At 42.9% G+C, this 18,967-nt stretch overlaps 1 protein-coding gene across 1 annotated transcript; it reads left to right on the plus strand.

Annotated features, from left to right (window-relative positions):
* The first annotated feature begins 12,814 nt into the window (after nt 1-12,814).
* vsx1 (visual system homeobox 1 homolog, chx10-like) lies at nt 12,815-18,351 on the plus strand. Its single transcript, XM_034185043.1, has 5 exons — nt 12,815-13,241; nt 14,226-14,301; nt 14,754-14,877; nt 15,712-15,907; nt 17,814-18,351. Exons 1-5 carry the CDS (start codon nt 12,815-12,817, stop codon nt 18,086-18,088), a joined length of 1,098 nt encoding a protein of 365 aa, XP_034040934.1. The 3' UTR covers nt 18,089-18,351.
* Nucleotides 18,352-18,967: the final 616 nt, after the last annotated feature.

The raw sequence follows: 18,967 nt of genomic DNA on the forward strand, positions 1-18,967 counted from the left end.
CATAATCTGAATCCCTAAAATAAGACCCTCCCTCCCACCAAAATCAAACCTGTCATCCATCAAGTCCTGCAGCTCTCTGAGCCTCAGCACCATTTATTAGGATCAGATTGTTGTCCTCCTCACAGCATGAAAATCATCTATCTTTGGAAAATTGGTTAGATTGACTTCAGGGAAACTTGGCTGAAGCCAAACACACACCTGCCTTTGAATGAAATCTGTCCACCTGCATGAGGACTCAGATATCCACAGTGCTCCTGATGCAAAGCAAAGTGGTGTTATTTTCATTAAGTCTGCATGTCAGCGATGCAGCGATAGCAGGGTATTGCTTTCACTGGTGTGTGTGTTGGGGGGGGGGGGGGGGCACACACAAGATAACTCAAAACAGCTCAGTGGGTTTCCTTCAAACATGGTGAGAATATTCGATGGATAGATACATAGAGGTCATTACATTTTCAAGGTGTTTAGCCAAAGGTCAAAGGCCAATGTCAAAGAGAACATGGTCCAAAAACACCTTAGTGTTTATCCAACAACTGGGTGGGGGACTAAAGCAACATGTAACAAAAACAGCACATTACTTAAAACTCCACAGCAACTCCATTTAAGGGCCACTGTTAGCTGGGCGGCACGGTGGATTAGTGGGTAACACTGTTACCTCACAACAAGAAGGTCCTGGGCTTGCTTCCAACCTGGTCCGTTCTGTGTGGAGTTTACATGTTGTCCCTATATTTGCATGGCTTCTCTTCAGGTGCTCCAGCTTCCTCTCACTTCCAAACACATGCAGGTTTGTCTGTCCAGGATGGGTCCAGGGCCCCTCGGCCTCGGACTGCTGTGATAAGGCCGTGAAAGGCTCCAGCGAGTGTAGAGAATGAGAGTGAAGACGGGCTCTGGGACTCTGGTCTGGTTGTCGCTTTGAGAGGACACGTGTTGTGATTTGGTGTCATGTAACTCATTTGACCTCGATCCACCTTGTGCCACGGACTCGGGCACCAAGTCTTGATGTTGGTGATGTGTTGTTGGTCCACATACGTAAACCAGGACTCGGGTCTGCTTTGGTTCTAAATCTATTACTCTTAGTATGGGTGCATCATTTGTGTTTCCAATCTATTTTAAATAAAATCCTTCAGATTAGCCGTCAGACTCGGAGCACATCAAATAAAGAAAATTGCATTAAATTATCCCTTTAATATTATTATATTTCCTCCCTGCTGCTGCAGTGTTACATAATGACTCATGTTGTGATGAAAACTGGACACTCGTCCTAAAACGATACCTTTCTTTTTTAATCAACTCACTCTTTTTATTCAGAACAAACTGGGTTTTTTTCTTCTCTCTTTAAATGGACTCAAACACAAACGTCACATTTTACAGCAAACAAAGTTACAAAGTACATCATCTACATTGCTTTACTTCACTGACATCAAATCAGCATGAATTCAACAAAGGAAAGTACATTCAGATCATTCCAGCTGTGACCAGAACCTGACCGGAAGCAAACCGGGTCTGGGTCGGTCAGGTGGTCAGAAAACTGGCACAGTTTGGGGCTCAGGTCAGGTTTTTGGAGAGAAACCTGTTTCTCCATCGACTGGGTCTCCTGGAGTACGTCATCATACTGGACACATGGTTCCTGAAGAGACCTCCTCCTTCACCTGGACTTGGTTCTACCACTCAGGCTACAGCAGCTTCTACACCCCAAGAGGCTGAGCTATGCTATTACATCATCTGGTCCAACCTGACCACAGTACAGGGATACTTCCGGTTTACAAACCCCAACATCACATCTGAGCACGCGCATTGACGTGCTTGGCAAGAACGCGTGTAAATAGATACCAGGAAAGCAAGAAAACACGGCACCTTGGAGTTCAGGAAGCAATTTGGCGGTACCAGTTCTTTGAAAGTGGCCTGTTAAAGTCCTGTGGTCCCATCCTGTTGGAGATGACGAGCTGTTCTGTGTCCTGAAGGAGAAAGTTCTTCCTCCACAGAGGGTCCTTGGGTCTGCTGACACAAACATGATGTTTCTGTTTAATGTGCTCGCTGTCTGACAGCTAAGTGTCATTTTACTGATGAAACATCTCGTGTCTGACAGTCAGTTTAAACTGGAGTGAAAAAGCTTCCAAACCACATTAAAGTAACATACTCACAACCACAAGTGATCAGAAGCTAACTGATCAATTAATAAATTATTATTATTATTGTTATGAGAACTGGGGAATTGACGGGTCTAAGGATTTTAAATTGATCTGACAGTGGAAGGTTAATTTGCCTTTGCATTCTTTTATATTGTTTGCTATTTTTATATTTATACTCTTATACTTTATTTTATTTTTATATATATGTTTTATAGTATTTTTATATACTTTTACTTCTTAAATCTACGGGCTGTTGATGTTTTTTACATGTACACATCTGAAATAAACAAATATAATTTACAGTCTTACATTCTGGGAACAGGTCAATCAAAACATGTTCTCAAGATTTAAACTGGCACATCTGTGTTTGACACCTTCAAATGAACATCCATCTTACACAATACACACTACACACACACACACACACACACACACACACACACACACACACACACACCGAGACAGCGACACACACACACACACACACACACACAGCGACACACACACACACACACACACACACACACACACACAGCGACACACACACACACACACACACACACACACAGCGACACACACACACACACACAGCGACACACACACACACACACACACACACACACACAGCGACACACACACACACACACACACAGCGACACACACACACACACACACACACACACACACAGCGACACACACACACACACACACACACACACACACACACACACACACACACACACACACACACACACACACACACAGAGCATTTGCTCAGTGGTTCTTGGTGACCTTCTGGACCGACTGAGCTTTGATCCTGTGCTCAGACTTTGATCTTTCTAACCTTCAAGTCAAGACCATCAAGGTAGCATGCAAGCTAGCTGGTTAGCTTTGTGGCTACCTTGGCTCTTTAGTGTAGTTTGTGATCTGTGAGAAGTGTTTTCTAATTGATTTAAAAAAAAAATTCTTTTTTAACAGTGTGTATGTTGATGTTTAAGAAGTAGAGAAGCTTGAATCTTCGACTGGACTGGGTTGCTTGACCTGAGGACGTTTCGCTTCAAATCACAGAAGCTTCCTCAGCTAAAATTCTTGCTCTGGTAGTCTGACTTCTGTCATGGCTCTTGTAGAGAAGAATAAACCAGAAGCCAACAAAAGCTGGAGTTTTTAACCTAACCAGACCCCTCCTACCGAGAGGCTGACTGCTATAGGCTAGTGACTAAACAATAGCTCTAATTAGCACCTATTGTGCTCCAGTTACCACTCTCCTAATGACAGTACGGAAGCCTCTCCTGATGGCTCCCTTGACGACTCTCCTGATGACGTGAATGACTCATTACCATGAACAAAAGACTGAAACTCCTTTGACCTGAGTACCCCATTGTAAACAGGGGACAAAGTGTGTCTCAGACCCCCTCCCCGGTTAAGGCTGGGTTTCAAATGGTTCACAAAGAATGCCTCCTTGACACCTCTCTCAAACCATTTCTTCTCTCTGGCTAATATTTTAACTTCCTTGTCCTCAAACGTGTGGTTAGTGTCTTTAAGATGGAGATGAACTGCAGACTGAGGTCCACTGGCGTCCTCTCTGCGGTGCTGGTATAGCCTTTTGTGTAAAGGTTGCTTAGTCTCACCTATGTAGTGTTCATTAGTTTTCCTGACATCTGATAGAATACACTACATTGCTCTGTTTGTAACTAGGGATCCTGTCCTTAGGGTGAACTAATTTCTGTCTCAAGGTGTTAACAGGTTTAAAATAAACTGGGATTTTGTGCTGTCTGAAGATCCTCTGTAGTTTTTCCCCTACTCCTGCTAAATAAGGGAGAGACACTCTTCTTCTTGTCTCCGTCTCCTGTCTATCTGGTCTCTTTGTTCTCTGGGACTTCTGCACTTTATCCAAGGACCATCGTGGGTACCCACATACTGTGAGGGCTTTCCGGACAAGTTGTTGTTCTTTAACCCTTCCCTCTGCAGTTGTGAGCACCTGTAGGGCTCTGTGTTGAAGAGTCCTGATCACCTTGAGCTTGTGTTCAAGGGGGTGGTTTGAGCCAAAGAGCAGATATTGGTCAGTGTGAGTGGGTTTTCTGTAAACCCCTGTCTGGAGCTGCCTGTTCTCTCCAATCGTAACATCACAGTCCAAGAAGGCTAAATGGTTGTTTCTGGCATCCTCACGTGTGAATTCAATATTGGCGTCCACCGAGTTGATGTGTTCTGTAAAGTCCTCGACCTCCTGTTGCTTGATTTTGACCCATGTGTCATCGACATATCTGAACCAGTGACTGGGAGAGATGCCCGTGAACGACGTCAAGGCTGTCTTCTCCACTCGCTCCATGTACAGATTGACTACAATGGGCGATACCGGAGACCCCATCGCACAACCATGAATCTGCCTGTAGTAATTCCCCCTAAACAGGAAATACGTGGTGTTGAGACAGATCTCCAAGAGTTGGCAGATGTGGTCTGGTGTGAGTTTGGTCCTTTCAAGTAGAGACACATCCTCCAGCAGTCTCTGCCTCACAGCTGAGACGCCCTCAGCGGTGGGGATGCAGGTGAACAAAGAAGTCACATCAAATGACATCATAGTTTCATCTGCCTCTAGCTGCAGGTCCTTGATATAGTTCACAAAATCTTGTGTGTTCTCCACATGGTGGTCTGAGTTACCCACTAGAGGAGCCAAAATCCACTTGAGGTACTTGGCCAAATTGTATGTGATGGAATCTGTGCTACATACAATAGGCCTGAGTGGCACTTCCTGTTTGTGGATTTTGGGCAGTCCATAGATGCACGGAGTGGCTTCCCCAGGGTACAGTCTGTAGTATGTCTGCCTGTCGATGAGTCCCTCTTTCTCCAGGTTTTGGAGTTTCAAGCTTCTCTACTATGGAAACCACCTGGACAACTGAGAGCCTACACAGAAACATTGATGTTTAAGACTTTAATTTTGTAATTGTTTTAATTAATTTTGACCTTTTTCAGATCCCATTTGTGTGAAAGTAAACTCACGGCATCAGAAAATCAGCATTTAATTTCTTCTTGCTTGAGGTTTGATTGTTTGAAAGCAGCTTTTAAAGTTTATTCCAAATAAAGCTGCTGAATAAAATCCTTGGCGTTTAATTTGCAGAAATGTCTTTTTACAATAACATTTTAAATACAGACATCAGATTGTCTTCAGCGACTTTAATGTTCAATCTGCTGCAGGATGAATTGAAGTGGCTGCAAAGCTGATTAAACAGCCTGTAAACTTGATCAAATCAAAACTTTCACGTGGCGCCGCAACACTAAGAGGTCAAAGGTCATTTGACACAAAGGGCTTCTGTTGTGTGATTTTTATCTCACGCACAGAAACACAGTTTGGAGGCAGCACAACTTTTTTCTTTTAGTTTTTGTCTGTAGTTTGTCCACCTCCGAGATAAAACATGATTTCACACTTTGAAGCAGTTCACACCCATTCACACAGTCACCCATTCACTCATTCACACATTCACTCATTCACATATTCACTCATTCACTCATTCACACAGTCACCCATTCATTCATCCACCCATTCACACATTTACTCATTCATGCATTCCCATATTTACTTATTCACCTATTCACTCATTCACCCCTTCACTCATACACCCATTCACTCATTCACCCAGTGACCCATTCACACATTCCCACATTCACTCATTCACCATTCACTCATTTACCCCTTCACTAATTCACCTATTCACCAATTCATCCATTCACTCATTCACCTCTGGTCTGTGTTTAGTGCTTTTCATTTATGTTGAATTGCAAGAAAATTAATAAATCAATAATAGTCACCAGGTGACAAAGTCATGTGAGTTTTTGAGAACTGCCTCCTCCACACAGAGTTACTGTGGGTGCTGACCAAGTGGTTAGTGCGCTTTGTTTCAGAAGGTTCCTGGTTCAAACCCCTCCTCTGCCACATTACTCCATGTAATGTGGAGTTGCGTCAGGAAGGGCAACCGGCGTAAAACTTGTGCCAAATCAACAAGCAGATCCACTTTTGAATTGCTGTGGCGACTCGGAGTGAAAACAAGGGAGCAGCCGAACGGTCTTAGTTTCCCACAGTGTTACTGAGTCCTCATGTGTCCGTCCCCGATGAACATTAAAACATTAAAGATAACGGCGTGTGTGTGTGCGTGTGTGTGTGTGTGTGCGTGCGTGCATGCGTGCATGTGTGCGTGTGTGCGTCTGTGTGTGTGTGTGTGTGTGTGTCTTTGATGTGTTTGTTAAAGCTGATATCAGGTCTGGTCCCCTCCAGGCTCTGACCCGGGGTCTTTGGACCCGTATCCGGGTCCTTGCTGTTAATTTTATTGCCTTTCGCTCACATTGTGATTAATGCGCTGACCTGAGCGCTCAAATCACTTAATGCACTGTGATTGAGGCCAGGCCTCCTTTAGCCAAATGACAGATGATATTCGCTTTTCATTTAAGACTTATTAACGTTCTGCCAGATTAAGTGCTTCCATGCTGCCGCGTAATCCCTGCTAACTTGTAGAAGCCGTCTGATTGTTTTTCTCTTCATGCTGCAATTTGCTTAATTTGTGTCTGATTGAGGAGCTACGTGTCACAGCGCTGAGCCGGATCCACACCCAGGAACCAGATCCCGAGCGCGTGTGAAAGCTGTTAAACGCCCTCAGTCATTCTGCAGCGTTACGACGACCTCGCCTTACAAACAAACAAACAAACAAAATCACCTCAGGGTCAGCCTTAGAGTCAAAGGTAGGCGGGGCCTCAGGGGTCATGATTAAAGGTCAAAGGAGGTCCGGCAGTAAAACTCATCTTTAAAATTGGACTTCAGATGAAGTGATGGAGAGACTTTTTAAAGGATCACTGAATGTTTCAATTCCTTTTTTGATGTTTTGTCTCCGCCTGCTGCTCCTGACTAACTTTATATATTTATTGATTGATTGATTAACGTTTCGAGACCTTTTATCCGTGTGTTTAGGCCGTGCTCTTAGATTAGCATATTGAATGGCCGGGCCAATGGGAGCGGCACGCGTCAGGATTGTGCGCGGCGCCGGGTGTCCCGGTAAAGAACCGGGTCAGACACACGTCTTGGCCCAGTATTAAACGTTTTAATCATTAGCCATTAACACTAATGGCAGCAGGCAGACTGCAGCTTTCTCTGGATGCTGCTGTTTGTCTGTCTGGACTTTATGGACCCGGATTACTAAAAGTAAATGAGGACATGGAGGAGGGGGTCCAGACCTGATGCTGGAGAACAGGGTCCAGACTTCCAGACACAGACTCCAGTCTAATTTAAAAACTTTAATCCTGACCCAGGAGCTGCTCACAGCTCTGAATTAGGTTAATCTATTTGCATAAATGTGCATTTATGAATAATTAGTGGACAGAGGGGGGAGGGGCTGCTACGCATGTCCAGACCTTTGTTTCCGTTAACGGGTGTCAACAATAGAAACCATGAAGCACAAAAAGCCCGTCTGCCTGCCGCACGAGGCAGCATTAATTACACCTGCTGCTTTAATTAGTCCCATTAACACCATCAGACTGTCAGTCACATCTCAAACACTCTGCATTTTTCTAATTCTAAAATAGACAGTGATGCAGAATTATTCATTTAATAATTAAATTAAATCAGTATCCACAGGAATGATCTGATTTAGTGCTGTTTGTAATTTTTATGAAGTCTTAAAAACGAACTCCAAAAATCACTCACTCATCTTCAACTGCTACTCCAATTAAGGGTCACAGGGGTCTGGAGCCTATCCCAGTCTGTCACAGGGCGTGAGGCGGGGTTCACAGTCAGACAATTTAAAGTTTCCAGTCCACCTAACCTGCATGTCTTTGGATGTGGGAGGAAGCCGGGGCACCCAGAGGAAACCCACGCAAACACAGGAGAACACACAAACTTCACATGCAAAAGACACAGGTGGGAATCAAACCCACGACTGTCTTTCTGTGAAGCAACAGTCCTAATCACTAAGACACCCTCCAAAAATCACTGCACAGAAAAATAGAAACATTTCAATTTATTTTCATTGATATAGCACCAAATCACAACAAAGTTGCCTCAAGGTGCATCACATAAGTAAAGTCTAACCTTACTGACCCCCAGAGCAAGAACACAGGCGACAGTGGTAAGAAAAAAACTCCCTCTGAGGAAGAAACCTCAAGCAGACCAGACTCAGGGGAGGTGATAGTCTAGTGGTTAAGGTGTTGGGCTTGAGTCCAGAAGACCATGGGTTCAAATCCCCACCTGACTGGAAAATCACTAAGGGCAAGGCCTTTAATCCCCTATTGCTCCCAGTGTGTAGTGAGCGCCTTGTATGGCAGCACATGGTGAATGTGAGGCATAATTGTAAAGCGCTTTGAGCGTCTGATGCAGATGGAAAAGCGCTATATAAATGCAGTCCATTTACCATTTACTCAGCGGGGTAACCCTCTGCTTGGACCAGTGGTTTTCAAACTGTTTTCAAACACCAGAGTTCTTCAAGGGGGTGCAAGGCATGGGTATTGAGAACCGTTAAGAAATGATTCGATCCACTGCCATTAATAACCTTTTTGCTTAACAATTCCCTTATCGGTCCTTCAGAGCAGCCGTTGTTTTTGAGGGTGTTTGTCAGGAAAATGATCATTTCTCTACGATGATTACAGACCCTGCAGAGGCTCTGTAATCAACCACTTCTGCAGCACGGCTGTTCTTGAAGCTCGAAGCAACAAAACAGTGCTCCAACCCACTGCTTTGTTGGTTCATTGCTTTGATGCTTTTCAGAAGCAGCAAGTCCACTTCTTAACCCCTCTCAAAGCCAATTAAAGATGTCAATCGGGAGTCACTTTTATGTAGATTAAAGTCACTAAGTGGGATCTTGTCTTGTTGCAGTCAAGAAACAAGAATCGTCCTCCATTCCGTTGGCCCAGCTCCAAATGCTGCGCGGCTCTCTGCTGAGACAGAGTCTGGTCGGAATTAATAACTTCAAAATGAATCACCACTTTAAATCACATGACACTTCTTACAAACGCTGTATCACAGACAACAAACTACAACAGACTAAAATGTTTTTTTTTCCTCCCAAAATGAGACGTCCTGCGTTCTTTATGAATGACACTGATGCTGACATGCAGCCGGCTGAGCTCAACTCAGAGGTACAGAGAGTAGGTCTAACTCCTGAGAAGAAGGTCTCACAAACTGGGGAGTAGGTCTAACTCCTGAGAAGAAGGTCTCACAAACTGGGCAGTAGGTCTAACTCCTGAGAAGAGGGTCTCACAAACTGGGGAGCAGGTCTAACTCCTGAGAAGAAGGTCTCACAAACTGGGGAGTAGGTCTAACTCCTGAGAAGAAGGTCTCACAAATTGGGGAGTAGGTCTAACCCCTGAGAAGAAGGTCTTTTAAACTGGGGGGTAGGTCTAACTCCTGAGAAGAAGGTCTCACAAATTGGGGAGTAGGTCTAACCCCTGAGAAGAAGGTCTCACAAACTGGGGAGTAGGTCTAACTCCTGAGAAGAAGGTCTCACAAACTGGGGGGTAGGTCTAACTCCTGAGAAGAAATTCTCACAAACTGGGGAGTAGGTCTAACCCCTGAGAAGAAGGTCTCAGAAATTGGGCAGTAGGTCTAACTCCTGAGAAGGTCTCACAAACTGGGGAGCAGGACTAACTCCTGAGAAGAAGGTCTCACAAATTGGGGAGTAGGTCTAACCCCTGAGAAGAAGGTCTCTTAAACTGGGGAGTAGGTCTAACCCCTGAGAAGAAGGTCTCACAAACTGGGGGGTAGGTCTAACTCCTGAGAAGAAGGTCTCACAAACTGGGAAGCAGGTCTAACTCCTGAGAAGAAGGTCTCACAAACTGGGGAGTAGGTCTAACCCCTGAGAAGAAGGTCTCTTAAACTGGGGAGTAGGTCTAACCCCTGAGAAGAAGGTCTCACAAACTGGGGGGGTAGGTCTAACTCCTGAGAAGAAGGTCTCACAAACTGGGAAGCAGGTCTAACTCCTGAGAAGAAGGTCTCACAAATTGGGGAGGAGGTCTAACCCCTGAGAAGAAGGTCTCACAAACTGGAGGGTAGGTCTAACTCCTGAGAAGAAGGTCTCACAAACTGGGGAGTAGGTCTAACTCTCGAGAAGAAATTCTCACAAACTGGGGAGTAGGTCTAACTCCTGAGAAGAAGGTCTCACAAACTGGGGAGTAGGTCTAACTCTTGAGAAGAAATTCTCACAAATTGGGGAGTAGGTCTAACTCTTGAGAAGAAGGTCTCACAACCTGGGGAGTAGGTCTAACTCTTGAGAACAAATTCTCACAAACTGGGGAGTAGGTCTAACTCTTGAGAAGAAGGTCTCACAAACTGGGGAGTAGGTCTAACTCCTGAGAAGAAGGTCTCACAAACTGGGGTGGGGGGGGGGTGGGGGGGGGGTAGGTCTAACTCCTGAGAAGAAATTCTCACAAACTGGGGAGTAGGTCTAACCCCTGAGAAGAAGGTCTCACAAATTGGGCAGTAGGTCTAACTCCTGAGAAGGTCTCACAAACTGGGGAGCAGGACTAACTCCTGAGAAGAAGGTCTCACAAATTGGGGAGTAGGTCTAACCCCTGAGAAGAAGGTCTCTTAAACTGGGGAGTAGATCTAACCCCTGAGAAGAAGGTCTCACAAACTGGGGAGTAGGTCTAACTCCTGAGAAGAAGGTCTCACAAACTGGGGAGTAGGTCTAACTCTTGAGAAGAAATTCTCACAAATTGGGGAGTAGGTCTAACTCTTGAGAAGAAGGTCTCACAAACTGGGGAGTAGGTCTAACTCTTGAGAACAAATTCTCACAAACTGGGGAGTAGGTCTAACTCTTGAGAAGAAGGTCTCACAAAATGGGGAGTAGGTCTAACTCCTGAGAAGAAGGTCTCACAAACTGGGGAGTAGGTCTAACTCCTGAGAAGAAGGTCTCACAAACTGGGGAGTAGGTCTAACTCCTGAGAAGAAGGTCTCACAAACTGGGGGGGGGGTAGGTCTAACTCCTGAGAAGAAATTCTCACAAACTGGGGAGTAGGTCTAACCCCTGAGAAGAAGGTCTCACAAATTGGGCAGTAGGTCTAACTCCTGAGAAGGTCTCACAAACTGGGGAGCAGGACTAACTCCTGAGAAGAAGGTCTCACAAATTGGGGAGTAGGTCTAACCCCTGAGAAGAAGGTCTCTTAAACTGGGGAGTAGGTCTAACCCCTGAGAAGAAGGTCTCACAAACTGGGGAGTAGGTCTAACTCCTGAGAAGAAGGTCTCACAAACTGGGGAGTAGGTCTAACCCCTGAGAAGAAGGTCTCACAAACTGGGGTGTGGGTCTAACTCCTGTGGAGGAGAGTCTGTAATCAGGTCTGAGAGACTGAGTCTCAGTGTGGTTTTTAAACGTGGTTAATTAAAGAAATCACAGCATGATCATGACTGATGACGACATCAGCTTCGTCTTTTTCCTTTTAATTTTGTATGAATGTTGTGAGGTTTGTTGCTTGTCTTTATTTTGGAAATCATTCTTATTCAGTAAAGATAATTTGTCACATTTTATCCACTTACTGTGAACAACAGTTAACGTGTTCATCAGTAGTGACATCACTGCACATTTGATTATTATTTTTTTATTATTATTATTTTACACTAAAAACCAACAACATCCCTCAGATTAGTTTCCAGATTGGGTGTATTTGCATATTTAATTTTATTAAAATTCTTTAATTTACTATATTCTCTAATTTACTATAACATCATACTGAATGTTGTTTCAATTTAAGTTAAATGAAACAAAGTTAAATGAAATATCTTCTAAATAATTTTTGAAATTGGACCTGGAACAAATTTTATAAACATTATTCATCAAGTTGTAAATTTACCAAATGAGTTTTTAATCCATCAGACAAAACAGAGAAAAACTCCAGACAATTAAAGCTGTTTAAACAATGAAATTTGTTTTAAATCTGTGTTTTTCTTTTTGTTATGATTTTAATTTAAATGTTGAAATTGATCTCGAGTAACGTCACAGTATCACTATCATCTTCGATCAGTCCAGTGAAAATAAAATCAGATTATTCTTGATGAAGGATTAATGCTGCAGTTCGAGGTAAAAATAAAATAATAATAATAATAATAATAATAATAAACATCTAAAGGTTCATCCCGCAACACGTGGAGGTCACTGAGGTCAAACAGGTTTTGGGGTTAAGTGTCTTGCTCAGAGAAATCGAAAGCGCAGATTCATGGACATACTGTGTTTTGAGGTTTTTATTTTATTTTATTTTAGTATTTAGTTTATTTTAGTGTTTAGTATTTACTTCTTTTTTGTGATCATAATTCATAAAATTTTATATTTCAGACTTTTTATTGTGCTGAAGAAAAAAAAAGTATTTTTCGAGATGAATGAATGTCATTTCCCTTGTTGGTTCTTAAAGCCGTCATTTACTGAGACACTGATCGATTGCTGATCAGAATCACGTGTTTGGTCACATGACTACGATAAGGACCGCAAATTAAAAAGTATCCTCCTCGTTGGTCGAGCAGAGAAAATCCGGATCAGACTGAGGGAAAATTGATGGCAATTAATCCCCTGGGATTGGGAGGAGAAAGGAGGACACGCCCCCTGGTGAATCTCTGATTTTTGACTGGATGGTTCGGTGATCCTGGAATGAGATAAATGGAAACAGCGCCCGCTCCGACCCGGTCTGTCCATCAGCACGTCCGGAAAGCTCAGTGCGGTTCTGGTTCAGTGATGAGCACCGTGACGGGACGAGAGGATCCAGAAGAGAAACCCAAAGTCCGAATGCTGACTCCTGGATTTGGGATCGATAAATCCCGGCTGCAGAGTTCAGGGTTTCGATCCAAGGGTTTTGCCATCACTGACCTTCTGGGTTTGGAGTCGGACCTGCACGCGCGCCAGCAGCCCGGCGCTCCCCCGGATTTGGGTCTGTGTCCTGCAGGATCCGGACCTGGATCGGAAACGCAGGGTACCGGTGGGGCCCTGGGAGGGTTCTCGTTCCCAGGTGGCTCCCTGCCGCTCGGTCTCGGGTTCTTATGCAGCCTGGCGGCCCAGCAGCCCGCCGGCGGTTGTTTCCTGCCGGGTCACCTGCCGCTGCTGCAGCCCCGGACCGACAGCCAGTACCTGCACCACCTGGAGGCCCAGAGGGACGCCTACTCCGGTAAACCGTTTGATTTGCTCTTCGCCTCATGTTTCGTCCTGAAACGGAACCTTTGACACTCGCAGCGAATCTGTAGATTTTTCTGTGGCTTCAGCTTTTATTCATCTATGAATTTGTAAATGAAACAATCAATAAACCAACGATTTAAAAACAAACACAATGTTAAACAGAGAGAAATTCCCAAAATGTCTTTTTTAATTTCTACAGCTTTTCTTTGTAATCAAAGTTATTTTGTGCGCTTAAGCAGCTCATAAACAGGTTTTTCAAATTATTGTCTTTTTAGATGGTTCTGGTTTTCTTTATGTGGAGCTGTTCAGCTGAGGTGGTGCTGAAAGTAAACGTTATTCCATCCGTGCAGCTCATCTTCAGCTTGTACAAACAGTTTTAGTTAGAAACAACTGTTGCAAAAATGTTTTAGATCTTAACCCGCACTTGTTAATATTTTTTGTAGTTTTTAACGTCTAAAGTGGATTGTACATGATTTGTCCGAAACGAAAACACGACTGAGAAATTATTTTAGTTCCAGATAAATGCACCCCTCAAATATCATCATAAATGATTCGTAATGTTCTGACATTTCATAAAGGAAAACAAACGAAAACATTCACGAAAATGAAATGTTATTAATTGATGATCGTAGCTTAGTGTTTTTATGAAACTTTGCTGGGAAGGCAAAAAAAAAGGAACTTTTTAAAACTTCAGTTCGTTTCCGTCTGCTAATTTAAATTTAAATTTTAGATAATATTTCATTGTGAATTAACGGTCGGCGATTAAAGATAAATAGGATTTTTATTCAGGATAAAACCTTTTTTCATCAGAGGGTGGCTTTTTGTAGTTAATATTTTAGTATAGAGTAAGATGATAAATATTATTCAGCCAAACTGTTCTTTGCTTTTCCGCTCAGAAATCTTTGATTCATTTATGAATAAAGTTAATGAATGTGTCGGTCAGTGTGTTAATGATCGTGTTTGCGCTCATTTACAGAAGAAGAGTGTTTGTCGGACCGCAACGACGCCAAAAACTCCGCAAACTGCCAGAAGAGGAAGAAGAGGCGGCACCGGTCAGAATCTTCATCACTTCATTTTATAAAAATTCATTTTCCTTTCTTTTTTTTTTTTCAATTTTTGTCCAAAAACATTACTTTAATTGATTGATGGAAGACTTTGTGAGATTCTGAGTTCTCTCTTTTTGTTTCACCATATTTGAATTGTTTTTGTTTTTGCAGTTTTTAAAATAATACAAATTACATATAATAATAATAATAATAATAATAATAATAATAATAATAATAATATAATAATAATAATACTTATTATTATTATTATTATTATTATTATTAAATTCTGAGATACAAATATCATTGTGGTTCTGTTCCACTAATTTGATTTCATGCTGACAGTGAACAGTGATCTAACACTGAAAGTGATGTTTTTGTCAATCAGCTGGATGTTGGTTTATCTCTCTTCACCTGAGGCCCTTCGTTTATTTGGTTGTTTGTTTGTTTGTTTGCAGGACAGTTTTTACGTCACACCAGCTGGAGGAGCTGGAGAAGGCCTTCCATGAAGCTCACTATCCAGATGTCTATGCCAGAGAGATGCTTGCCATGAAGACAGAGCTGCCTGAGGACAGGATACAGGTGTCACATCATTCATTAAAATCAATAATCAATGATCAGCTGGGTGTTGGAACAATAAATAAATAATAAACTGGCGTGTTGTCCGTGGGGATCCACGGGCTCTAGATTGGGGTGTGTTTATAAAATAGGTAGCTGACATTTTTCAAGGGTGGTAATAAATTATGCAAAGTTTCTATAATTATTTTAACTGAAATTAAAATGAGTAATTTTTGAGAATAATTGCATTTATTATTTTGCACATTTAGTTGATGTCAGGTTTTACAACTTGCAATGCTGAGATATTTCCTTTGTTCAGAACTTGTCTGGTTACCAGGGACTGATTCATGGTGACATTAACGTCCATTGTTCACTGTTGTCACCTACTATCACAAATTTCTCCAAAAATATTTTTCCTGTCAACTATCCATTTTTGCAGCATTCATTCTTGACCCAAAATACATAAATATACCAAACGGTAAATGTCAGCTCTCCCCGGTTTCTCCAGCATTGAAGTTACACACACACACTCACACACAGAGGCCACTTGGCTTTTAATATATAGACAAAAAGTGAAAGTCTACACAGCTTTGATTCACAGATTATATTGTTCATAATATCCAATAAAAATAAAAAGACAATAAATAGATGTGGATGTCAAAACTATGAAATATCACACTGTGAAAATGGAAACCATGGCAACCACATCTAATTTTCCTTCATGATTTTTCTTTAATGATTTCATATTTGAAATAACTTAAATTTCATTAAATGAAATGCCTTACATTTATTTATTTTAATTTATTAAATGTTATGTCATTAAAGTCAGTGCTGAATCGTGATTGTGTTTTCTTGCAGGTTTGGTTCCAGAACCGACGGGCAAAGTGGCGTAAGCGTGAGAAATGTTGGGGTCGCAGCAGCGTCATGGCAGAGTACGGTCTGTATGGTGCCATGGTTCGACACTCCATCCCGCTGCCAGAGTCCATCCTTAACTCCGCCAAGAATGGAATGATGGGATCGTGCGCCCCCTGGCTGCTCGGTGAGCCGCATGCACGTCAGTGCTACGCATGCACGACACGCAGCACGTCAAAACACACAGACTGCTACCTATCAACACAAACATACACAAGTAGTACACACATAGCTTAAATACTACACACATGCATATCGTACGTACATCGTATGTTCACTGATGTGCACTCACTGACTCCTTCCCACTGTTGCCAAGTGCTTGCTCACGGGGTCGTTTTGAAAGTTGGGGTTTTTCTGTAATTACTGTATGGGTTTTGCTTTACAATACAAAGCGCCTTGGGGCAACTGTTTGTTGTGATTTGGCGCTATATAAATAAAATTGATTTGATTTGACTTATACGTGACATTTGAACTCATGGTCGATATGCGTTTTTTGAGGACTGACGGTGAGTTGTAGAGAACGAAGTGGTCAGAATATAACGGCAGTATGATGATGTTGTTGTTGTTCAGCAATTTAATAAGAATAAACAAGACATAAAACAGCTGACGTTAAAAGGACGTTGATTAAACAGTGCGGCTGTTTTCTGTCACGTCACAGCCACCATTGTTTCAAAGCAGCCCCTGTTTTAAGGCACCCACCTGCTTCTTAACGGACACAAGGGGGAACCCTATTAGCATCGTTCCACAGAGGATGTGGACTCGCTCACTTGTCAGATGTGACTGCAGATATCCATCCATCCAGCCATCCTCTACACCCGGTTACTCCAGTTAAGGGTCACGGGGGGCTGGAGCCTATCCCAGCAGTCATAATGCGTGGAGCAGGGTCACATACAGACAAACACATTCACACCTATGGACAATTTCAAGTTTCCAGTCCATCTAACCTGTGTGTCTTTGGATATGGGAGGAAGCCGGGGGAACCCGGTGGAAACCCACACAAACACAGGGAGAACACGCTAATTCTACACAGAAAGGCCACAGGTGGAATTAGATCCCATGACCTTCTTGCTGTGATGCTAACAGCTCAGCCACGCAGCAATCAGCTGATGACCTCAGAATGCATTTAATCAGTGAATGTAGACAGTCCAAGTCAGTCTAACAACTGATGATAACTGGTCAGGCTGGATTTGTAACTTATGTCATAGTCATCTTCATTTTGGACACTTTTGTCACATCAAAGTCATCAACAGCCTGATGGGTTGTTAGTCATGACATTAACATAGTCTAGTTTATACAGTGTTTGACCTCAGCGGTGATGTTCACGTCTCTGGTTCCTTTCAGGTCCAGAGATGCCTGGAAGGACCTTATGGCTCATGAGGTCAAAGGTCAGACATGTTTGGTGATGCTGTTTCTGGTCCCAGGTCTCTGTGGAAAATCTTTGGGTCCCACTGGACTGACTTTGTGTCCAATGAACAGTTACTTAGTGGATCTTAGGATCTTAGGATCACTGACACTGTGAGGGAACATCAGACACCACATGTAGTCCATGTGGGGAGTTTCTCTGGACATGATTCAGGACACAGGAGACTCAGTGATGAGAACCCCAAAGACTGGAGAAGGTCAAGGACACACCTACATTTCACGTGACCAAGCAGACAAATGGTTATTTTGGAGAGGTGGAGACAGATCAGTTGCCTGCCTCAGTGGTGCTCTCAGACTGGCTACGCTGATTTGGACAGACGCTGATTTGGACAGACGCTGATTTGGACAGGCAGCTGTTGTGTGCTGAGCTGGTTGTTGCATGCGATCAGGTCGTTTAACCCGGTGATGTGCGTTATTCTGCTACTTTTGGTGGTTGAACCTCATGGTTTGTGTCCCTGTGATTAGTGTCACAGTCGGCAGTGCAACCTTTAAGTCCCGCCCACTTCACTCAACCACACACACTGTGATAATTTTCTGCCGAATTGTTGTCATGTCTGAAACACAGCTGGTAAAACTTGAATGAGGATGTCCAACAGTCTGGACTGAACCTGTCTCCTCCCTCTCAGGAATGCACAAGAAGTCTCTGGAAATGGCCAAAAAGTGTTCTAACGCCTCAGAGACTGACTCCACCCACTCCACCTCTTTGCTTAACCACCTGAACCAAAGGAGCAAGGCCCAGAAGGCGGAGCATGAGGTCATGGAGGAGGAGCTGATGGAGGAGGAGCTGGAGGAGGAGGTGGCCATAGACCTGTCCAGCTCCTCCAAACAGCAGCCACAGAAAGAAGGCGGAGACCTGAGAGGCAGAGACCTGAGAGGCGGGGACTCTGATGAACGCAGCTGAAGTTTGGAGGAGGAGCCAAACCTGGACTGACTGATGTCATGAGGTGGTGTTCTTGTTCCAGGTGTGCAGGAACCCTGATGGATCTGATCACTTCCTCCACGGAGGAACCCCATCCAATGAGCAGAGCTCGCCGCGGTCATGTGACACCTGTTACATTATTTAAGTGTGAGACATTTCAGGCTCATTTAAAACATTATGTGACTCTTGGTGTCAAATACTGATTTTCCATCTTTGCAGTGTGGTCGCTGCAATAACCAAAGCATCGTCCCCACACAATAGCTAGCATGCTAATACATGTTAGCATGCTTTTATAATTAGCCGTCGGTGCTGTTTGAATATTTTGTCACAATTTATGAAAACATTAATCAGAGATTTTTCAGCATAACAGACTTTTTAAAATGTTTCTTAAAGGAAAATATAATATTTGATAGCATGTGTGTTAGCATGCTACACACACACAGATTGATTTGTTGTTGATGTAAAATGTATTGAGATTTGATGGTATGCTACCATGCTAATATATGTTAGCATGCTATTACATTGACTTTGTATTTTGTCAGATTTCTAAGTGGTTCAGTCGAACCCCATGAAGCTCTACATGACATATGTTGTGATTTGGTGCTTTAATAAACTGAATTCAACTGAAAATATTTTATTTTGATGGCACAATATTCTTGTTAAAATGTGATTAAATATGATTATAGGTGTACACCAAGCATAAAAAGTAAACATCAGAATACACACATACAAACACTCGACTTTGTGTTGAAATTTTATTTCATTTTTAAATAAATACAATTTATAGTGAACTTTCTGACCCGTTCTACCCTCAAAATGCTGAATCACTACAGCATTCATTTATTTCATGTTATTTATTTA

This window comes from Thalassophryne amazonica, chromosome 13, assembly GCF_902500255.1.
Source record: "Thalassophryne amazonica chromosome 13, fThaAma1.1, whole genome shotgun sequence".
NCBI classification, from domain to species: domain Eukaryota; kingdom Metazoa; phylum Chordata; class Actinopteri; order Batrachoidiformes; family Batrachoididae; genus Thalassophryne; species Thalassophryne amazonica.